The 24,354-nt window shown below is 40.7% G+C and overlaps 1 protein-coding gene across 1 annotated transcript in view; it reads left to right on the top strand.

The window, feature by feature from the left end:
* Nucleotides 1–2,303: 2,303 nt before the first annotated feature.
* The window catches only part of NET1 (neuroepithelial cell transforming 1), a 35,635-nt gene continuing 13,584 nt past the window's right edge, over nt 2,304–24,354 (top strand). The window contains exons 1-3 of the mRNA XM_065921383.1: nt 2,304–2,554; nt 13,442–13,508; nt 15,772–15,831. Of these exons, the coding sequence (XP_065777455.1) occupies nt 2,427–2,554; nt 13,442–13,508; nt 15,772–15,831 (255 nt within the window). The 5' untranslated portion in view covers nt 2,304–2,426. The remainder of the gene's footprint in view (nt 2,555–13,441; nt 13,509–15,771; nt 15,832–24,354) is intronic.

Genomic DNA, 24,354 nt, shown 5'->3' with positions numbered 1-24,354 from the left:
TATGGACGGGCTTTGTGACACTGTACAGGAGGTAGTGATCATGACCATCCCCAAGAGAAAGAAATGCAAAAAAGCAGAATGGTTGTCTGACGAGGTCTTACAAACAGCTTTGAAAAGAAGAGAAGCAAAACGCAAAGGAGAAAAGGAAAGATATACCCATCTGAATGCAGAGTTCCAAAGGATAGCAGGGAAAGATAAGAAAGCCTTCCTCAGTGATCAGTGCAAAGAAATATAGGAAAACAATAGAATGGAAAGACTAGAGATCTCTTCAAGAAAATTAGAGATACCAAGGGAACATTTCATGCAAAGATGGGCACAATAAAGGACAGAAATGGTATGGACCTAACAGAAGCAGAAGATATTGAGAAGAGATGGCAAGAATACACAGAAGAACTTTACAAGAAAGATCTTCATGACCCAGATCACAGTGGTGTGATCACTCTTCTAGAACCAGACATCCTGGAATGCAAAGTCAAGTGGGCCTTAGTGCTTCCACTGAAGGCAAATCAATGAAGCTTTTCCCCAAGGCAGCAGAATTATAGATGAACAGGTGAAATTCAAAGTAGATTTAAATCTGATCCAAACACAGATATTGAAAGAAACAAATGTCTCTTTAAATATTTTGTCTCTTGTATGAAGAATCTATGAAGAATTATTTGGTGGGGAAAAGAAAGACACAGATGAGTAAAATTTGCTACAACTATTGACAGCAGCACTTACCATGCTGACCTGAAGTTGCCCCACCGCCCGTGGTAATGACAGGAGGCGCCCGCCCAGGTAAGCTTTATCACAGGGCAGGAAATGACCCCACCTGAGGGCTGCACACTTAAAGCAGCACATTCTCTTTTCAGTTTTTCACTTTTCTGGGGTCAAAGGAGGTGTGACAGGCCTGCCTGAGTCCCCTGGGATAAAATCTGTGCACAACCACTGATGAATTTACCGGAATTTATCCAAATCTCCTTTGACTGTGCCAAAGCCTTCTATTGTGTGGATCACAACAAACTGTGGAAAATTCTTCAAGAGATCAAATACCAGAGCACCTGACCTGCCCTGAGAAATCTGTATGCAGGTCAAGAATCAACAGTTAGAAATGGACATGGAACAACAGACTGGTACCAAATCGGGAAACTAGTACGTCAAGGCTGCATACTGTCACCCTGCTTATTTAACTTATATGCAGTGTACATCATGCGAAATGCCAGGCTGGATGAAGCACAAGCTAGAATCAAGATTGCTGGAAGAAATATCAATAACCTCAGATATGCAGATGACACCAACCTTATTGCAGAAAGTAAAGAAGAACTAAAGAGCCTCTTAATGAAAGTGAAAGAGGAGAGTGAAAAAGTTGGCTTAAAACTCAACATTCAGAAAACTAAGGTCATGGCATCTGGTCCCATCACTTCATGGCAAATAGATGGAGGAACAGCGGAAATAGTGAAAGACTATTTTCTTGGGCTCCAAAATCACTGCAGATGGTGACTGCAGCCATGAAATTAAAAGATGCTTGCTCCTTGGAATAAAAGCTATGACCAACCTAGACAGCATATTAAAAAGCAGAGACATTACTTTGCCAACAAAGGTCCATATTTTCAAGGCTATGGTTTTTCCAGTAGTCATGTATGGATGTGAGAGTTGGACTGTAAAGAAAGCTGAGCACTGAAGAATTGTGCTTTTAAACCGTGGTTTTGGAGAAGACTCTCAAGAGTCCTTTGGACTGCAAGGAGATCCTACCAGTCCACCCTAAAGGAAATGGGTCTTGAATATTCATTGGAAGGGCTGATGTTGAAGCTGAAACTCCAATGCTTTGGCCACCTGATGCAAAGAGCTGACTCACTGGAAAAGACCTTGATGCTGGGGAAAGATTGAAGGCAGGAGGAGACGGGACGACAGACGATGAGATGGTTGGATGGCATCACCAACTCAATGGACATGAGTCTGAGTAAACTCTGGGAGATACTGAAGGAAAGGGGAGCCTGGCGTGCTGCAGTCCATGGGGTCGCAAACAGTAGGACAGGAATGAGTGACTGAACTGAGCTGAAAATGCTTCCAGTTTCCCTTGACTTGTGGTGAAAGTCCTAATGAACTATACACTAGTAATCGGGCCTTGGCGATTTAGGAACTAGACCCCAGACCACCAGCTCATCAGCCGGTCGACCCTGGGGACCACGCTCCCTCTCACAGATTCCGAGCAGTTTAGCGCCCGAAGGGAGGAGTGGGGCGGGACTCCACGTTCCTAGCAAAGGCGCCGCGTCCCCTGATTGGCTGGTCGCCGCGCGGCCGCCATTTTCAAACCCCGGAAGATGGCGGCGGCGGAGGTGGCGGCGCCGTCCTGACAGGAACCCGTCTCCGGGCCGCAGCGGCCGGGCGCCGTGCCGCTCCCAGCGGGCCTCCTGGGCACCCAGCCACCGCGCCGCCCCCTCCACGCAATGGAGCCCGAGCTGGAGGCCCAGGAGCAGAGCCGGCCGCGGAGGCGAAGCCGCCGGGCCTCGGGGCTCAACGCCGGCGGCGCCGCGGAGCCAGCGGCCGACACCCCCGGGCCCGGCCAGGACGGCAGGTGAGCGCGGCCTCGACTGCGCTTGGGGACTCGGGGTGTCGGGCCCGAGACTGGGGAGGGGGTGGCGGGCAGGGAAGGGGCCGGGGACAGGGAAGAGCCGGGCTGCCTGCTCTCCTTCCTCCTCTCTCCCCTCGTCCCCCTCTTCCGATCGCCTGACCCTCCTTTATTTTTACGTCCGGTTCCTCTTCCTCCTCCCTCTTGTCTCCTCCCCTCCCGGCTTCTTGTCTCCTCCCCTCCTGGCTCAGGGGCTGGAGGTCCTCTCTGCACACCCAGCAGGTTTCGGGCTGGATTTGGGGGGTGAGCGGGGGGCGGTTCCTAAACGCCCACAGAGAGCTGCTGGCTCGGGACTGGAATCGTTCCTGGAGCCGGAGAGTTTCTGTTCAGTTGCTCAGTCGTGTCCGACTCCTTACGACCCCATGGACCGCAGCCCGCCAGGCTCCTCTTGTCCATGGATTCTCCAGACAAGAATCCTGGAGTGGGTTTCCATTCCCTTCTCCGGGGGATCTTCCCAGCCCAGGGATCAAGCCAGCATCTCCTGCATTGACAGGCGAATTCTTTACCATTGTGCCACCAGGGAAGCCCCCGAGGACTTCTACCAGACACCAAACTTTTAGCTTAAAAGCAAGCATTAAAATGAAAAGTTTCGCCGAGGTCAGAGTCCCTCCTTTCGAGCCTCTGACCAAGTCCGTGATCAAGGCGCAGCTCAGGGCCCCAGCCTCCCTGGTAAAGAGGACGCAGAGGCCCTTCTTGGACTTTTTAACTGTTGACACATTTAATTCTGTCCGATGCGTCTGCAAAGGGAGGACACCGACCGAGGGTGTTAGAGGCTGTGTCTGCCAGCGAGTGGTGAACAAGGGCTGGGGGCATTGCTTTTCCGTCAGGATGCTGCAGGCCCTAGGTTCCTGTGACCAGCCGTTGAACCTTTCATCTCTAAGATTGAGTCCTCATCCGTCACATGGGGTTGAAATAGTACCCACTTCCTCCAAGTTGTGCAATTCAATGAGGTCATTGTGTGAGCCTGTATGCAGGGAGCTCGCAACCAACTGTTATTTCCTGATTTTTATCTGTAATTCCATATCTGCTTCTCTTTTCAGAAGTTCCTGTGGTCCACTACTTAAACTACAGTTCCTTATTGATGTTACATTCCAGTCATTCTTGGATGTACCAGTCATTTTTTCAGAGAAAGGAAAACACCTTACTTTCTTGGACAGGGCATTTGTAAACTCACTGTTAATAAGTCATAGTGCAGAGAACTAGACTTTTTCATTAGGTATTGAGTTTTTATTTTGAAGATTAGGATAATCCTTGCCTAAAATCTTTATACTGATTACAACTTACATTTAAGAGGTAGTGAAAGAGCAGAAAGACGTCATCATTCCAGAGACTGAGAAATAGAATCAGGACCATGTAGTGAAGGGAAGAAGAACAGTGATAAATTCATTCTGCATTCATTCAGTAAAGCTTTTGAGCATTTGCCTGGAAAGATCCCCAGGGGAGGGCATGGCAACCCACTCCAGTATTCCTGCCTGGAGAATCGCATGGACAGAGGATCCTGGAGGGCTAGTCTGTGGGAGTCACAGAGAGTCGGACACAACTGAACAACTAATACTTTCGCTTCACTAGATCTTCACTTTGTTGTAGATATTGGAGATTTTGGTGAAAAGATGAAGTTTCTGCTCTCATAAAGCTTACATTCTGGTTAGGGATGAAAGACAATGAGGAAATGCCAGGTGGTCATCCTGTGAGGAGGATTAAGGCATGTTAAGGGCAGGCAGAGACAAGGAGAGGGGCAATGTTGCACTTTTTAAAAGATCAAAAAAGTCTCCTCCATGGTAATGATGCCGTTTAAGCAGAGATCTGAAGGAATTAAGGAACTCAGCCATGTGAAGATGTGGAGAGAAAGGCAGTAAGTGCAGGTAGAATCCTGTTTTGTGTGTTTAAGGACTGTAGAGAAGCCACGGTAACTGAAGTGGAGCAAGACAAAGGGAGAAACGTGGACGGTGAGGTCACAGAGAGGCCTGGGGTCAGAGCGGGTAGTACATGGCCAACCACCGAAACACTTCAACTTTGAGTCTGTGGTTGGGAGACAATAGAAAATTGTGTGATGTGTATTTTAAAAAGATTGGTCTGTAATGTGGCAGGGAGAAAATCAGGGAGACTAATGAAGAGGTTATTGCAGTTTGAGACATCTGAGTGGTAAACATGGTGGAAAATATTCCTATTTGGGATGTATTTTTCAAGTAGCACTGACATATTTGCACATGGATTCAGTGTGGAGTTAAGAGAGATGGAGGAATGAAGAATGATTCAGAGGTTTTTAATCTGAGCACCAGAAGAGCAGGTTTCCATGTTCCTGGAGAGGAAAGATCTGGGGAGAAGTTTGCTTTGGAATATGTTATGAGGCTCCTATTAAGGAGTGTATCACAACAATTTTTTCCTCCTTTTCTCTTTTTTTGCTTTTTTCTCTTTAAAAAAAAAAAAAGTTTAAAGTTTAAGTGAAGTTTAAGTCAAATGAAAGAGTGCATGAATCATAAGTGTTTTGCCCAGTGAAATTTCACAAAGTAAACAGATCTGTGTAACCAAATATAAATTGAGGGCATGTCAGCAAATAGACTTGAAATCACAGCACTGGGAAGTCATCTAGATAGTCTGAATAGAGGAGAGTTTGGGGCCCAAACCCTGAGACACTCCCCACATGTAAAGATCCAGGAGATGAACAAACTCGGAGGAGCCGCAGCTGGTGAGGAACCAGGTGAGATCAGTGTCCAGGAGGCCAAGTGGCGAAAGGGTTCTGAGAAAGGACATGGGAAAGTTTGTCAAGTGTTACTGATAAGGAAGGAATGAACAGGTTAGTGAGATGAGGAATGAGTGACTGTTGAATCTGGTCGTGAGAAGAGCATATTGACCTCCAGTAGTTTCCATAAAATAGTTAAACTATTAAGAATGTTTGTAGTGGGTTGAGAAGAGAATGAGGTGTGGTTTATTCCAGAAATGTGTAAGTGTCAGACACTATAAATATGGAGATGCAAAATACAGTCCTTACTCTGGGAGTGTTGCTGAGATCCCAGCCTCTGTTCTCTGGGCCAGATAGAAACACAGAGACAAGAGTTTTGGATGAAGTTGAACAGAGTAGCTTTGTTTTGCCAGGCAAAGGAGGCCGCAGTAGGCTAGCGCCCTCAAGACTGCCCTCCCTTGGGAAAAATAGGAAGGGAACTTATAGTTCAGGAGGGGAAGGGAGTGCTGTAGATAAGGAGTAGGGCAGTAGCAAGCTTGCATTCTTCTTTCCTGTTGGAAAATTTCTACATGGTCTAAGTTAGTGTCAAGCTGTCTTGGGAGGAATACAGTAGTCTTTGAGGCTAACACACTGTGCTTTTCTTTCTAGAATAAAGAATGCTAACAAGAGAAGAGAGTGTTAGGAAGTGCTTCCTTAGAAGCGAACACCATATGCATTGTACACAGCTCTGATTAGAAAGTAATCGTTTTCAAAATGTAATTAAGTAAGCAAGAGAAGCTTTTCTGAGAAAATGGCTTAGTGGACTTAAAAGAATAAGGCCTAGCCTGTTGGAAGCAGCCTTAACCAATTTCTGCTCTTACAGAAGAACTTACAGTGGTATAGGGAAGAAACTTATTAATCATAATCGTGTATGATGACAGTTACTATCGTGTTAGGTATATGATGCCATAGATGCAAATAAAAGGAGAAATTCTGGTTTGAAAGGACAGGAAATGATTCCCTGTTGTAACCCTTGAGTCTCAGAGGGCCAATTTAGAGAGTGGATGTGCATGGGTGATATATAGGGGGAAGCATTTAAATATTAAAAGGCCCTTTACACAAATGAGCATAAAGAGTTGAAGGTATCATGACACTGACTGTATAGGGAGGAGACTGAGATGGGGATAGAGAGGAGGTAGTAATTGGAGATGATACTGAAGAAGTAAGAGCCACATCACTGAGGGGAGCCTTGTATTCCAAGACAGTAAATCTGATGAAAATTAGCCCCCAAACAAGTGCTCATATACACAAAATTTGTGGACCCTTGCAGCCCAACTATGGAACCAAATTAAAAGTCACATGTGAATTCATCATTGGCGGGAAGTCAATTTGCAGTCGCCTGGATGAGTGTTTGACTCTAATGGCTGGCAGTGAGGTTGGAGAACTTGAAACACTGGGTTACACTTTCAGGAAGTCCCACTGCAACCCGAGGGCAAGAAAGAATAATGGAGGTAGCACCAGCTTATGGGGTAGATTCTGAAGAAGGGTTGAACTTGATATGGGGCAGATGGGGGAATAAGCAAGTACAAAGAGAGGTTGAAGAGACAGGAGGGAAGAAAGGTGATAAAACAAGCAACCAGAAAGACAGAAGGATGGACTCCTAAGTGTAAAGGTAGAGTCTAGCCTGTCTGAGAGCTGTGGACAGGAGCCTTTGGGGTAAGTTTGGGGAATGTGGGATGTTATGAGCAGGAATTTGGGGGCTTTCCCACCAGGGTTCTGTTTTTTAGGTGAGGTTGTAAATTATGTCAGCTTTGAAAAGGTTGTTGACATAGGCTTCCCTGGTAGCCCTGTGGTAAAGAATCTGTCTGCAATTCAGGAGACACAGGAGACATGGGTTTGATCCCTGGGTCAACAAGATCCCCTGGAGAAGGAAATGGCAACCCATGCCAGTGTTCTTGCCTGGGAAATCCCATGGACAGAGGAGCCTGGCAGGCTACAGTCCATGGGGTCACAAGATTCCAACATGAGTTAGTGACTAAACCACCACCATAGGCATCGTTAGGAGAATAATGAAGTTGTCCTACTTCATTACTCTCTATTCTTTTTTTTTTTTGAAGGACAAAAAAAAAGAAAATGAAAGTATCACCTTTTTGGAAAACAGTGTTCACATACTATACAGTTTTACCCACTTGAAGTGTACAATTCACTGTTTTCCTCTAGATTCAGGACATGTGAATGTCCTCTAGACATATGCAACCATCACCAGGCAATTTTTGAACATTTTTTTCACCTCAGAATGAAAGCCCATACCTCTCTCCCTAACGCCTCTCTCTTCTTTACCCCAAACTCTAACCTGCTTCCTATCTCTATGAATTTCCCTGTTCCGGACATTTCACATGAATGAAATTGTATGTGGCCATTTTTTAGTGAGCCATCCTCTGCCCATTTTAAAAATTGGGTTATTTATATTTTTTATTACTAAGATATAAGAACTCTTTACTCGTGATAACAAGTCCCTACATGGTTTGCAGATATGTTCCCCTTTTTGTGGGTTATCTTTTTTTTTTTAACTGAAGTCCAGTTGATTTACAAATTGTGTTAGTTTCTGGTGTACAGCAGAGTGATCCAGCACGTGTGTGTTTGTACACATATTTGCATGCACACTGCTGTTTACAGGCCTGCCATTTAATCAGCCTGTCCACGTGGTTGCAGCTCATTTTCAGCCACATCTTTGCTAATTGTTAATCCCAGCCATCCAAATGAGAAACGGGTAGACTTGAGAACGAGCTCAGGAGTTGGAAGGGCTAATACTTGCAGAACCTGAGAGAGAGGGCCTGCTGTACCAAGTTAAATAACGATCATGATGCTCATCTGCCTTTGCTAAAGACTGATCCTGGGCATTGCTTCACACAGAGGTAAAAAAAAATTTTGAACATAACATGAATGCTGACTACCATAGGACATGGCTGGGGCAAGATAATTAGGGAGAAAAAGCGAGTAGAGACAGCTGGAATCCATTGGGGGTCTAAGCTTGCTCTGCGGCAATGGCTCTCGGCTGCTTTCTCCTCCTCCTTGTCCCTCTCTGTTTGTTCTGGGTAGTAATAGTCCAGGGTCTTGTCCACAAGCGACCCTGGGCCCGGCTGCATGGCTTAGAACTCAGAAAGCAGCGTGCTTCTCTGACCTAGTTTTCCTGACACTGAGTCTGCTCTAGCCCCGGCTTTGATTCAGCTAATTACTCTCTCTGGGAATGGACATTCTTTTAGACTGAGATCCAAAGCTGAATAAAACATTAGTGTTTAAAGAGTTTAGGCTTTACAGTGAGACTCCTTGGGTTCAAATTCTGGCTCTTGAGGATTTAATCTCTTTAAACCTCACTTCATACTTTCTGACTCATTAGTAGTATCTGTGATTAATCACAGTCAGGCTGTGATTAATCTCTTTTAAATCTCACTTTATAGTCTCTGTCTCATAAGGTTGTGGAAATTCTAAGAGGTAATTCATGTAAAGCACGAGAACAGTACCTAGATATAGCAAATGCTCCATAAATCTTAGGTATCATTGTTTTCATTTTCTGCAGGAAACACTAAGAACTATAACTTACCCTCTATCAAGGAGTATTTAGCAGTTACATCTGTTATCAGTTTTGTAGAGGTGGATCTCTGACTAGATGCTAAATCTTTGACTTTTGTTTTTCTAGTGAAACTGATGGATTTGTAGAGTGGACATCCAGAGTTAAATGTATATTCTTAAACCAAATTCTGTTAATTTTGAGCTAAGGGTTCCTGTTCCCTTTAAGAGAATTTAACTTCTTGGATGGACTGTTTTTTCAAAACATTTATAAAACCAAATTAAACAGAAATTGAGCCAGTCCTTGATAACCCGGGATTGTCATCATTATTACTATTTATATTAATAGATTCTGAAAATAAAAGGATGCTCCCACTAGCTCCTAAGGCTGTTTTCTCCCACATCAAAATGACTGTACTGTTCGACAGTTTTATTGAGACATAATTTGCATATCATAACATTCACCCATTGTAAGTGTGCAATTCAGTAATCATTAGTAAGTGTATAGACACAGTCCACCATTAGATCATTCATCATCCCAAATACTCCCTCAAGTTTGTTTGCAGTCAGTCCTTCTCCTACCCCTAGGCCTAGGCAGCCACTAGTCTGCTTTCCATGTCTGTAAATTTCTATTTCTGGACATCCATATAAATAGAATCACCCAATATAATCTTTCACATTTGCATGTTTTGCAGTTTGCCCGTGTTAATTACCTGCCATGATAGAGGAGGGCAATGACATAATCTCTGAAAATATAATTTGGCTTGAGAATGAAATAACAGGTGATTTTCTGTGGAACATCAACTGTACCATTTTATTTATGCTTTGTTTAGACTAAATCTAGTTGAGTGTAAAAATAATTTACATAGTTTGAAAATAATCAAATGACACAAAAAGAAGTATGTAAAGACCCAGGAGTAATCAGTGGGGCTAATAGGAAACACAGTTTAATATATCAAGCTAGTTCCTTCAGGTTATGCCTTAAATGTTAGTAATTAATTGGATATATGAAAAAAGAAGATTGGACAAAAATTCTTAAAAAGATGAACTGTCACTTCTTATTTCAGCCTTTGAGCTCCTTATTAAATGGACTGTACTGCATATCTTCTAAAGGCTACTTTTAATGTTTTATGAAATAAAAAATTTTCCCACAAGGATTTAAAATAGCTGCTACATTTTGAGTGTGACCCCTATGAAGAAATGACTATCTTTCCAAGTTTTTTGAAAACTGGCACTGACTCACATACTTTGAGGGCACAGTTTGTTTTTTGGGTTCCTATTTTCCATGAGTTCTCAAAATAAATAGGTACTTGCTTTTCAAATAGGAAAAAATAGCATTACTATAAAGCTGATTACAGCTGGTGCTGGAAACAATCTTGCCATCCAGTTGGAAATATTTTCCAGTTTGCAGTGTGTTTAAAATTCCTAACAGCTAATTCTTTCCAGCTTTTAAACATCAAATTCATTCTGAGGTCAGTATGGACAATTCTAGGGAATAAAGAAATGAATATCTTTGGTTTTGTGTTCTACTTGTCTTATATCTGAAAGGAAGCACTCAAAGTGCCACTATGATTACTACTTTGTAATGAATATTTGTATTACTTTAAAAATAATCTTCTGAGAAATCATAATTTTTGCTTCTCAACCCAGTCCCCAGCGGTGGCTCTTTGTGTAGTATATGATACCTGGAACAGTGTTTTCAAAAAGTAATCATAACATGAAGGTTCATTTGCCCTATAATCATTTGGCATTTGATTATAGTACTGTATCTCTGTATACTCTTATCTATGTATTCTTTGGTCATATGAATTATAATTTATTGCTGATATCTTACTGTTTTATCAGAAATCGTGCGATCTTCAGTTGTTACTTGACTTTTCTATAGTGGCAAGAAATCATCAGTTCCTTAGTTTATTTTGCTTCACTAAAGAGGCCCTTAAAACAATTTTTGAGCTACAAATAATTATTTAGGGAGCATTTGCTTTAAATAGCTTAAGATCTTTCTGCATCTGTTTCTAATTATGATTAGTGGCATCCTATTTCACTGTGCCAGGACCCTTCCCAGGAACTGGACAGGCCTTGGGAGGAAGGGAGAGTTCTCCAACCGGACCTTGAGCCCTCTCTAGTCACCTCCCCTCTCTGCCGTTGCTGCTGTCCCTCCGCCCCTCGCCATCTGTTGTCAGCAGTATCAGAACTGCCTCTTAACCGGCCTCCTGACCAGTGCTGCCTTCTTCCAACCCAGCCTTCTTGTTCCTTAGAACTCAATTGCTGACAGCTGCCATACGTATTCAAGATCAAGTTCATATTTTTAAGAGTTGTACATGAGGCCTTTTATCATGATGGAGCCCTGTTTTATTTCTTTTGATGCTCAAACATAAAGAGCTACTTGCAGTTTCCTGTATATAATTCATTTCACTCCCCCTTCACATGTGCCTTTCCCTTTCCCCACAGAGCCTGCCTGGCTCTTATATGCTTTGCTGATTGCAATTTCTCTTTGCTTCAGTTTTGCACTTACCTCAGTGTTAATTCTTTTGTGAAGCCATTTTGCTGTCCTCTTTCTCCTTGTAGCCAATTTCACTTGTGCTCCTCGTCAAAATATAAACAAACTTCTGCTTTATATTTAGCTTAGAAAACTACAAAAGCCTGTGTTTGATTTAAGCTTGTAAATGTCTGTAGAAATAACCACCATCTGTAGTGTTTCTGTAACTTAAAGTGACTATGAGAATGAAGGTGAGAGACGGAATGCACAAGTGGACAGTGGCCTGACAGTGCAGGAGCTAAGCAATAACTTCTGTAATAATTGGCCCCAAATGGCCAAGACTTGATCAGCAACAGCCAGCTTCCCCAGTTTTTGTATTTGGTTCCAACTTAAGAGTCTGCCTGCAATGCAGGACACCTGGGTTCAATCCCTGAGTCAGGGAGATCCCCTGGAGAAGGGAATGGCAATCCACTCCAGTTATTCTTGCCTGGGAAATCCCTTGGACAGAGGATCCTATAGTCCATGGGGCCGCAAAGAGTCAGACATGACTGAGCGACTAACACTTCACTTCCAACTTAAAACTGACTCGAGCAAACTCTGTCTGCACCCAGTAAATCACATAGGAGCCCCAGTCCCACTTAGCCTGCCTTCACCTTCCCCCTGCTGACAGCCTCCAGTCAGAACACACCTGAAGCCTTCCCTTGTTCCTCATTCCCCAGCCTGCCTTTCAGTCTCCCTAAACACCAGTGATGGTGGCCAGCTCCCTTGCTGTAGCAAGCTCTGAATTAATAACCTTTGCTTTTCTCATAAGTATAGTTTATAAGGGTTTCCCAGTTGGCGCAGTGGTAAAGAGCAGGAGATTCGGGTTCAATCCCTATGTCAGGAAGATCCACTGGAGGAGGAAATAGCAACCCACTTCAGTATTCTTGCCTGAAAAATCCCATGGATAGAGGAGCCTGGCAGGCTACAGTCCACAGGGTCATAAAGAGTCGGTCAGACACAACTTGAGTGACAGAACACATGCACATAGTTTATAAACATTTCCTGCACCACCTATGTTTTGTGATTTTCTACATGTTTGACAAACCTAGACAGCACATTAAAAGCAGAGACATTACTTTGCCGACAAAGGTCCGCATAGTCAAAGCTATAGTTTTCCCCATAGTCATGTATAGATGTGAGAGTTGGACCATAAAGACGGCTGAAGGCCAAAGAATTGATGCTTTTAAACTGTGGTGTTGGAGACAACTCTTGAGAGTCCCTTGGACTGTAAGGAGAACAAACCAGTAATCCTAAAGGAAATCAATCCTGAATATTCATTGGAAGGACTGATGCTGAAGCTCCAATACTTTGGCCACCTGATGTGAAGAGGTGACTCATAAGAAAAGACCCTGATGCTGGGAAAGATTGAAGGCAGGGTTGGTCAGTCACTAAGTTGTGTCCAACTCATGGACTGAGCCTACCAGGCTCCTCTGTCCAGGGAAGCCCGTGTCACTTAGTAGTAAAGAGCAACATCCTAGTCAAATTTTAACCTTACTTGAGACCTTTGTCTCAGATATAGTTATTCAAAGCTTTTAATTTGGTCTATTAAGTCATAACACTAAAAATACATGTATCAGTACATGGAAGAGATTTACACATAAAATACAAAATAAATGCATTTAAGTTTTGTTTATTATGTTGAGTTTTTTTACTATTATTTTTAAAATATTAAACATGAATGCCGAGTTTTATCAAGTAATTTGTTGCATCATTTACTGTTTTCTTAATGTATTAGTGAAATATGTAAAATATATTTCATATCATTGAGCCATGTATATGTTTCTATAATAAACTCTGCTTGTTTTGGTGAATTAGTTTAATCTACTAGTTTTATAAAGGTTTTTTCACTTTTGTAATATTTCTGAAAATTTCCAAAAGTGACCAGAACCTATACACTGATTTTTTTATTTCCGTTTTTGTGGGTTGTTTTGTTTTTAAATATTCTCCCTCTTATTTCTACAATTGAATGATTAATAAGGCTACTTTGAAGAGTTTTGAAACTACGAAAAAGATAGCTTCTTACCTATTAGTGCTTAATTTTACTGAAGTTACTCTCAATATATTTGTTTGAATTTTCTGTTAACAGATACTCCCTTCGGAGAGGTAGCTCCTTCACATTTTTAACACCTGGCCCCCATTGGGATTTCACTTTGGTGAGTAGACACCTGGGTTTTTATTTCAAGATATTAGATAGAAATAATTCCTGGGCTGTCCTTCAGTCTAGTTGTACATCTCTGAAAATATTAAGGTACAGAGTTTCTATCACTGTCTTTGGCAGCCTAATTTAACTCTTCTCTGCTAACAGACTGAAATTTTTATTTCAGTTAAATGTAAAATATATTTTGAAAAGTATTGGATCTATTCATCTTTATTCAATTCTTTCTCTTATTTCTACTAGTGTTAATACATTATGAAACATGAATATATTAATATTTTTATGTACATACTCTGACAGTTTTCTCCTTTGTTTAAAAATATAAAATTGATTGTAGGTAATACATATAATGAATGAATTATTTCTGTTATTAATAATCTTGGTACAGAGGGACTGCTTCATTATTTTTAGGAGACTTTCCAGAGGCATCCAACCTTATGGAAACTAACACCAGAAAATTGGAGCTTTTTAATAATTAAAAACTAATTTAAATAATTAAAACCTCATTGCTTCATGATACTCATATAAATAAAATATGTACAAAGAGATCATGATTGTTACGCTTTTCTTATTTGGGGGAAATAGCAAAAATGATTCTGCTTCTAGTATGCCAAACTTTACCTGTATGCGTGTATTATGATGTGCTGATGGTCCAATAATACATGCTTCATTTGTATTCTGTTCTCTTTTATTTAATTTAATATTTTAGTGTATCAAAACACAATACTCAGGGTGAGGTTAATGAGAGTGGACATAATGTGTATTTCAGATATCCAGAATAATTTCACAGTTGGGGACTGACTTCTAAATTAAAATGTGGGTGATGATGAGCTTGTCATCTGTATATTAAATTTTAGTAGCCCATTTTAAGGAATAAGAAATACATAGAAATGAAGTTCTAATATTTTACTCCTGTACTCCAGGGAAGATATCTTGCATTTACTCTGAGATAGGTGCATCTCACTTGTGAAAACACTTCTATAGAGGTCTCCATGAAAAAAGAAATATCTCATGGTTCATGTATTAACACTTTTGAAATATGATTAAGAAAACTTAAGAGGGAGATTTGTTACTTTTTAAATATATAGTTGGAGAAAGGAAAAGAACAAAAATTAAGCATCTAACTCAAGGGGTGAGGAAAAGAACAATAGAGTGAACTGAAGAAAAGAGGAGGAGAAGTAAGAGTGGAAAAGTAAAGTCAACACCCAATCATGGTAAAAGTCTCGGCAAACCAAGGTTAGAATATAGAATAGAACATTGTACTTAGCCTGAGACCTACCATAGCAACATACATGATGATAAAGTGCTAGCCACGTTCCCTTCCATGTATTTCCCCCACTTCTGCCTGGACTTTATCTTTCCTTTTCTCAGTTGTCCCCATCCTGCACAGTGTAGATTCTATTCTCCCAGTTCCTCCTCTGTGGAGGGGCCAGGTCCTGGGAGGGAGCCCTGGCTGCTCAGTGTTGAGAGTTCACAGGAGCTGGGCTATGTCATATTTAATCTGAAAATTATTTTGAGATATAGAAGAAATGTTACTTAAGGATTCTTTTTCAGTATTGACTTTGTTCAGTTGCTAAGTCATGTCTGACTCTGTGACCCCATGGACTCCCTATTCCTCATCATCTCCCAGAGTTAGCCCAAGTTCATGTCCATTGAGACAGTGATACCATCCAACCATCTCATCGTCTGCCTCCCTCTTCTTTTGCTTTCAACCTTTCCCAGCAATATTGACTCAGGACTAGAAGTTAAAGCTATATACACAGTTGGGTCACTGCTGGCACTTGTAGGGCTGAAGGAAGGTGGTAATGATTACTGGAAGGTTCTCTACGTACGTGCATGTTCTTCCAGCTGAAAAGTCCTGCTTCGGGCAACAAACCTTAATTACTTGAACCAGGAGAAAAGGATATTTCTTTCCTAGTGAAATCACCCCCTCATAGAATAAATAAAATGTGTTCCTTTTTAAAAATACTTCTGCCTGTATATATAAAATATATTTTACTTTTTCTCTAGCAAGTATAGGCTTGACTTGCATAAGAGTGCTGTTCTGGAAAACTTTAGATAAGTTTTTTAGTAGAGTGGAATCACTTCACACCAGATGATTCAATCTGAGGGAACTTTTTAGAAAGTATATAGTATGTGCTAGTGATAAATTATGAGTATCCCTCATAAAAATAGCTTTCTTATGAATACAGCCTAAGGCTTCACTTTTTAAAAGTGATTTTCCTTCTATAAAAGAATGAAATCTTTTCCTTTTTTTATAGAAAAGAAAACGAAGAGAGAAAGATGATGATGTCATAAGCCTTAGCAGCCTTGATCTGAAGGTAAGCCTTACTGCTCTGGCAAAGAAAAGCTTTTAAGAATATGCAGATAGCACTTTGTTTCTCTGCTATGAAAATAGCAAATGCTGAGTTTTTTGCATTTTGCATTTTCTAAGTGGAGAACTGAGTAGTATTGGCTCTTACAAATACCCTCCTTTTTCTATTCTACTTCTCTGTGAAGAATGAGCAGAAAATGTCACTCAAAACAGTAGTGACCGCAAGCTCCTGTACCTGAGGAGACCAGGCCTGTCATCTGTGCAGAGGAAGGAGGGTAGCTGATCAATGGGAGAGCACATGCCCCTCTGAGAGGCAGTTTCTCCTGTGCCCTAGCCCCAAATCTGGGGTTTTGTATGAAATCCTAAATTTTAAATGTTGGATCAGATTTGTTCTAACAACCGTGCAAGCCAAATAACTTATCTGCAAACCAGATGTGGCCCAGGGGTTTTCAGTGTGTGATGTATGAAACAATTATGTCTCCTCTTCTGTAAAACTGTAGTTTAAAGTCCAAAACTCTGCTGTCCTGGAATTACTTATTTCGCTCTTGTCACTTGGAAGTTTTACAAAACCACCTTGGTTTTAAGGAACCTTGTTTTAAAAGATTGTTATGAAAAAATTATACATTTTTTAAGTGAGGTTTTTTAAAAAAATGTTTGCCATCATGTTTAATGATGGGAGCTGCTATTTCTTTTTAAAGACAGGTATTTTTTAAAAATTAGATTTTTTACAGGTCTGCCCCTCAATATTTTAGCAAATCTGGTTAATTTGCTTGATTATCAAAGATTAATTGTCATTGCCTAGATTCATTTATTCATTGACTTTGCAGAATAGTTCTATTGTGCCTTTATCAGCTCTTTATTAACTGGAACACTTCTGTAAAGAGAAAATTCCTCTCATCAACCTTGGTTACTCAGAGTACTGTTTTATAATAAAGACTGGACAAGTGCTTGATTTCTTTCCTTTATCAGTTTTCAAAAATAATGAGTTTTAGTCATTAAAGTCCTCTAAAAGTAACTAGCGATTTTCCTTTTTAATAGAACTATAAACTCATGGATATGAACACTTTTGTTGTGTTTTGATCCATTTTAGTTGTTACTCTTACTGGGTTCACATTGTCCCATCTTTGGCTTCCAGATGCCTTCTCAGGATGGCTTCTATGTCCTTTTCCCCCAGCTCTAGTAAGATATAATTGACGTACAACATTGTGTAAATTTAAGGTGTACAGCAGGGTGATTCCCCATGTCCTTTTGATACTCTCGCCTCACACCCAGAGGCTAAATGGCCTCCCTTTCTTCCTGGACGAAAAGTTATTCCAAGCCTTTGTGGGTCATATGATCTTTGCCTCGTGTTATTTTGTCCCCAGTCTGGTGAAAGGGAAATTCAGCTTTCTTCTAAACCTGATGTCATTTTAGCAGTTTTTACTGACATTGAATGTATGGGAATTATTTGAATTACTATAATTTTTAGAGTAGATATTATATTATGAACTAATATTCAGCAACTAGCCAAAGACAGGCTTCTGTTGCCCTTCAGAATTTATTAATAGTACGTTTTAGGGCAGTAGTTGTATATTTGTACATACTGTTATTAACCTCCTTAAAACTGAGGAATTATATTCAAGAAGGAAATCCTTATAAAATTTTAGTTACATTAAATACATGCCCAGCTGCAAAGAGAATAATGCAGTGATATGCAGTCTCCATTTGTTCCAAAGCCAAGGATTCGTGTACAACTATAGTAAGGAAAGAATGAATTTGAAATAATTATTTATTCAACATCATCTTTGTATACTCAAAACTTCATTGAGGTCTGATCTAAATTCTTTTATTCTTTTCTTTTTTTAATACCACAAACATTCACAGAGTACCCATAATATTTCAAATACTATACTGGATCTTAGAGATAAGACTGTATACAAACAGGAAACAAGAACCTTTGACAGAATCATACCTGCATAGATTACAGTAGACTGTGCAGAAGTACCAATTGGTATTAGAAGGCGTTATGACAGTAACAGAAGATACTGTCAGTTCAGTTCATTCGCTCAGTCATGTCCAACTCTTTGTGACCCACAGCACGCCAAGCCTCCCTGTCCATCACCAACTCCCAGAGTCCACCCAAACCCATATCCATCAAGTCGGTGATGCCATCCAACCATCTCATCCTCTGTAGTCCCCTTCTCCTCCTGCCTTCAATCTTTCCCAGCATCAGGGTCTTTTCCAGTGAGTCGACTCTTCTCATAAGGTAGCCAAAGTATTCGAGTTTCGGCTTCAACATCAGTCCTTCCAATGAGCACCCAGGACTGATCTCCTTTATATTAGACTGGTTGGATCTCCTTGCAGTCCAAGGGACTCTCAAGAGTCTTCTCCAACACCACAGTTCAAAAGCATCAATTCTTCGGCGCTCAGCTTTCTTTATAGTCCAACTCTCACATCCATACATGACCACAGGAAAAACCATAGCCTTGACTAGACAGACCTTTGTTGGCAAAGTAATGTCTCTGCTTTTTAATATGCTGTCTAGGTTGGTCATAACTTTCCTTCTAAGGAGTTAGGGTCTTTTAATTTCACAGCTGCAATCACCATCTGCAGTGATTTTGGAGCGCAGAAAAATAAAGTCAGTCACTGTTTCCACTGTTGCCCCATCTATTTGCCATGAAGTGATGGGACCGGATGCCATGATCTTAGTTTTCTGAATGTTGAGCTTTAAGCCAACTTTTTCACTCTCCTCTTTCACTTTCATCAAGAGACTCTTTAGTTCTTCACTTTCTGCCATAAGGGTGGTGTCATCTGCATATCTGAGGTTACTGATATTTCTCCCAGCAGTCTTGATTCCAGCTTGTGCTTCCTCCAGCCCAGCGTATACTGTGGAGGTCTTGATTTGGAGTTGGGTGTTTGGGAAAGCAAACATGAGGTTGGGAAAACCAGCCCAGATAGAGAAGGGGCATCTACAGGTACCAACAGTTAAGATCAGTTATGTTAACATAATGATGAACAAGTGATTTGAAGAGAGTCCAATATATGAAGAAGAACTAAGAAATGAAATAGAGGGCTAATTGACGACTTAGTCAAAGGCTATAAATGATAGGCTGAAGAATTTATTTATCTCCCATGAAAAACAACAGAAGCAACATTCTGGATTCTTGGAATGATTTTCTGAAATACAATCCTTCTGTTTGTGTAGCAAGTTGCCGGGGTCCAGCCCCAGCAGGATCTAGGGGCACCCTCAGGATGAACAGCGTCGGCGAATGAGAGAGAGAGTGAGACAAAGCTCGGGGCTAAGTCTGAAGTTTATCTTTGCACGGCTCCTTTATACCCTTAACAACATCTTTGGGGGAAGTGCACATTGCTTACACACAGGGCATCTCAAAACATTACAGCAACTTGACCTTCAACAGAAACTGGATGTCACCCACATACTTTTTCGTTCACAAGAGTCTTTCTTATCATTTGGCCTTCAGGCCTGCTAACATTTTATGGCTTGCACCTGGTGTGACTTAGGCAACTTCAGTAGCCGACCCTGTTTTTCTTATAATTAATCTATTTCCTTTTTAATAAGCGTCATCTCTATGGGAACTAGTTAGGATTACATTTTTTACAGAAGTGCGAAGGACTGCAAAAACAGCAGATATGGCACAAAACAGGCTCTTAGTCTAAAAGTTAACCACCTGCAAGAAGTCGCCAGCTAATCTCTATCTAAAGTATTTTCTATTAGGCACATTTGTGGCTATAATATTTGTGGAGCTTTTTTCACCCCGTGAAGGGGCCTATGCTTAATAGTTTCTTTTGTTAGCATACTGTATTTAGGATGTTTAGAACAATCAAGAGCATTTTGTGCAATGAGATTACACATTTTTCAAACAAGCCAGAATGCCAGCAAAATGTTTGAATGGAAGCATTTCTTTCATCTTTGGCCCCTTCATAGGGTTCCAGCGTTCAGGAGATTTATTAATTAGGGTTTTAAGTTGGTCCTCATTCAGTGAAAGAGGAGCAGGAGAGCTCTCGGCAGGCAACACAAGAATCTGCAACAGGGCAGACAAGAACAACAGCAGACAATGGGGGGAGGATACAGGGTGGGGTAGAGGCCGAGGCCAACCTGGAGGGTCCCTTATCCTAGACGGCCTTGCCTGCCCGGTATTTTCTTCATGACCTCGTCACGGGCGGGACCCCCCATAACGGCTCCTGGCAGCAAGTCTACGTTAGTAGTGGTCTGGGGTAGTCTAGACTAAACTGCTGTGTGATCTAAAATACTTTTGTCTGTTTTTTCATTGTGAAAGTAGCACAAATGCATTGTCCTTGTACAAAATTAAAACTTTTCAAGTGTCCAGTTTTCACCTCCATCGTCTGAAGCAACTAGTTATTATTTTATGTGTTCTAGGCCCTTTTTATTTACCTACTTTCACACAGTGTGTATAATGATGACATATATGAGTATACTGTACATATGCTATAGCTTGCTTTTTTAAATTTATATCTTATCAATATATATAGGGCTACCTCATGCCTTTTTATAGTATTTCATAGTATTAAAGTACCAATTGCCTGTCATAGTCATTAAAGAATAAAAATACATAATTTAGTATTAGGTGTAATCTAAAATTGTAGAGTATATCATTATATTCTGCAAATTGGTATACAGTTTGGTATACAATACTCAAAATGTAACCCTTCAATGCACTATTAACTTTTAAGAAAATGAGATCCCCAAATCTGAACCTTCAGAGAAAGAACCACCACCTCCTTGCAGGAGGCTTAATAGAGGTACAGTAGAGATCACCACTCTTGCCTGCTCCAAATTTGATGGCTGTCTCTGCAGTTTCTCTCGGTATGCAATATTGCTTCAGTCTCTTACCTTGGCCCAGGGGTAGGGGGTTAAATTTCAGGGGCTCCCACTTTGCCCTTCCCTCTGTAATGACTCAGAACATGAAGGTTACCATCTTCTTTTTCAGTCTCTTAAAGTAATTAACAGAAGCCAGCCAACTCTGTAGTCCTTACAGTTTGTTGCTCCCATGTCATCCCTGCTACATATGCCATTGCTTCACTGCTCCATCTGTACCAGTCCATACCTGTGGTCCTTGTCACCACTTCATCCATGAGTGACCAGTTCCAGACTCCCATCCCGAGTGTCTGGTCTCTAGGGCCAGTCTCCGTGTCAGTGTCTCAGCCCGTGGTCCCTCCAGAAATCCGAGCCTGAGGCATGAGGTAGTGGACAGGTAGTTGGGTTCCAGGTGTGTTGCCAAGGAACATGGAGGCGGCTACTGGAAGTGTCTAATTATGGGACCTTCTAAAGAGCCACATAAAATACACCACACGGTTGTCTTCTCGGGACTCATGGGGGAGCTTTTACCCACCAGCTTCTGTGCTCCATTAGTCAGTGGGTGTCCCAAGGGATGTTAATCCCTCACACTTCCAGGTAACCATGTGTAAATGCCTCTCTCTGCCTCTGAGAAGCCCAGGGTGAGAACGTAACACAGCTGGGGTCAGGAACTATCTGAGGCCAAGCCATTGCTGCAGCAGCTGCTGGAGTGAGATGTGGGCTGAGAACACAGGACTGGCTCAGAGCAGTGCATTTGGTCTTTGGGTTTCGGCCTTAGCTGAGTTTTAGGGAAAAAACTTGGAAATCTCACTCAACATTATGGTATTAATACGTAAGCACAGGCCACCTTACATGATACACTTAAGATAAAAAGTCATCACTAACAGCAGCAGTATCTGATTCTGTTTGCTGCTTGGGTTATCATTGCAAAGAGAACTGTGGTTTTGATAATACCAAGCTTCTTAGCCTGTCAGCTATTCTGGTTATAGTCTTTCTCATATTATTAACTGATCTGAGTTGATCTTTTCCCAAAATAAATTCTTTGTAAAGCTTATCCACATATAGTTTCATTGCTGACTTCTTTCATACGCATCTCGCCCAAATGTGAATGCCTTTTTTGGTGTTGTTTTTAACTCATTACTAGGTATTATGGAACTCTCATTCCTCAGAAGTCCCACTTTGTTAATATTTCAATCAGTGTTTCCTTTTTTAGTAAGATTTGAAATTCTATTTTTAACTCAAGTATTTTTAGTGAAGTACAGTAGTTTTTGTAATCTTGAACTGGAGTTTTAAAGTTGAACATAGTTTTTTATATTTATAAAAAGTCCCTAAAATATATCTTGTGAACTTTGCAATCCCTTTATATACTTGTACAATTTTAAAATATGTTTAATTTAGCAATATAAAACATGAGCGCTATACAAGGGCTTAAAGATAAACATTTTACTGACCTCAATGTAAGATCCTTACAAAGTTGAAGAAAAGCAGGTTGACAGTTGCATTTCACACTATCCCTTGTAGAGGGCAGCAGAGAACTTAGTTTTTGTTTCCTTCTTTACCTTTAAGAAGGGTTTCCTAGCCTAATTTCCAATTGCTTGTTTTTATTCCAGACAAAAGTAAATAAGAACAAATAGTATCTAGATCCAAAAAAAATAATGGTTATTCTTCAGCTTTAATTTATTTCTAAATTCCAGAATTCTTATTTCACATTAAAAGGAGAAAAAAGGTAAATAGGCTAATAGTCCTTTGTCTATAGAGACGGAAAACATCTTTCTCTTCACAGTATTCAAATTTTAGGAAAGTAAGCATTGAAGGTACCATGTGAACAGATGAACAGAGGCTATCATTACACTTGGTTTTTGGAAAACAGTAATTTTACCAAAAACTTGATTTTTTTTTTAACAAAGTTGCATTACTATTTTCAGATAATGTAATTTTGCTTTTATGTTTATAAATTCTAGATTTTATACACCAAGACAAGACACTTAACCAGTTTGTGTTCCAAATATGCCAGTTGTTGAAATTCAAATTGCTGTTAATAGCATCTTTAAAGTAAACTGTTGATTAAAATAGGATTTTTTTCTAAAACTTAAGCAGCTGGAACTATTTCATTATTATCTTTTTATTTACCTACCTATAATACAAATAATCTTTCTACTATGGTTTATATGGTTTGCTTCCCTGTAAACTGTTGGCAGTTATTTAGCAAAACTAACCTGGGACTAAGAGATTGGATTTTAAACTCATCTCTGCTCCTAACTCACAGAATGACAACTAGCCATGCCTGAGCACTGAGCTGAAGGTGCTACACAGACTGTCTCATGGGGAAGGGACACTGCAGCAGCAGTTGAGCAGACCAGATTCAAACCTGTCTAGTCACTGACGACCCCTGAAACTTGGGACAGGTTTCTCAAACTTCTGAGGCCTGATTTCCTCCATCTGTAAGATGAAGGTAATAATACATACTTCATAAAGTTGGGTGAATAAGATAATATGCATAAAGCTTCCAGCACAGAATAAGGACTCACATTTCCCTTTTCTTTTCCCCACTGTCCATTTTCCTCTTGTTTTCTTAGGAGGGTGAGTTAGCAGTCACAAGGGACCTTTTTCAGCCATTGGATTTTAATAGAGCATTGTTAGAGTCAAGAGTCCCTCAGACTCATCACTCAGAGTGCTCACTGAACTGAATTCCAGGGTCACTGTTGCTTTTATAGATGCTCTCTACAGTTGTCTAAATTAGATGTAGACCACAAACCTGGACATCCAAACTGAAGCTAAGATTTTAGGTTTTGTGAGGTGAGATATTTTTTCCACTGGGACTATCACTGTACCTCCTTGACTTTCATGGCTATTTCTACCTTTATCCGTTACATCCTTACTGAAGGAGAGAAGTGAGAGAGAATCGTTTCCCCCCAGTTACCTTGGCCTTACCTCTATCAGAACTAAATAGAAAAACAGCCTTGAGAAAGACGTAAGGTGAGAGATCATGAGAACACCCTCGCAGCTTCTTCCTTCACCCCCTCTCTGCATAAGTCCTTTATTCCCTATGAAACTAAGTAGCCACAAGGTATTGGCCTTCCTTGCAACTATGTTTTAATGAATGAAACTAATTGAACCAGGTTATTGTACCCTGTGAGCTCCGAGGGCTTAAGCAGATCAGTGTTCTCACCTGTAAAATGAGGGGACAAGATTCCAGAATCTCTAAGGTGCTTCCACTTTAATGCTGTGTAGCAGAGAACTGTCTACTACAAGCAGCCTCTCTTAAGGCCCCATGCGTCACACATGTTGCCCAGGTGTGACTTGGTAATAAAGATTAGTTGATGAAATATAGTCAGTCGCCATTACTCTTTCCAAGTCTCAAAGCAGACAGATTATTATTAGCACCATCCTAAATGCAAAGCACATTGGTGTTTATGGAAAGACAGCATTCTTCCTCCCTGCAAGAAGTAACACTGTTCTGCAAATCTTAATAAATTGTTTTTTATAGATTATTTGTCATTATAGTCTATGCCTACTGTTGTTCTGCTTGATTCACTCTTCAACCTTTGTGATTTCTCTTCTGTCTTTATTCTGCTGAACTAGCACACTTGAAGTCTTCATTAGACCTATAATCAGTAAATCCATGAATCTTTTCTTACCCTTTGTAACCTTTTTGCCATAATTAACACCTTTTCTTCCCTTGACATCTTGTTTTGTTTCCTTCCTTTTGACTGT

The sequence above is a fragment of the Muntiacus reevesi genome, chromosome 2, assembly GCF_963930625.1.
Source record: "Muntiacus reevesi chromosome 2, mMunRee1.1, whole genome shotgun sequence".
NCBI classification, from domain to species: domain Eukaryota; kingdom Metazoa; phylum Chordata; class Mammalia; order Artiodactyla; family Cervidae; genus Muntiacus; species Muntiacus reevesi.
The sequence above is the reverse complement of the archived record's forward strand: the minus strand, read 5'-3'. Positions and strand labels throughout refer to the sequence as shown.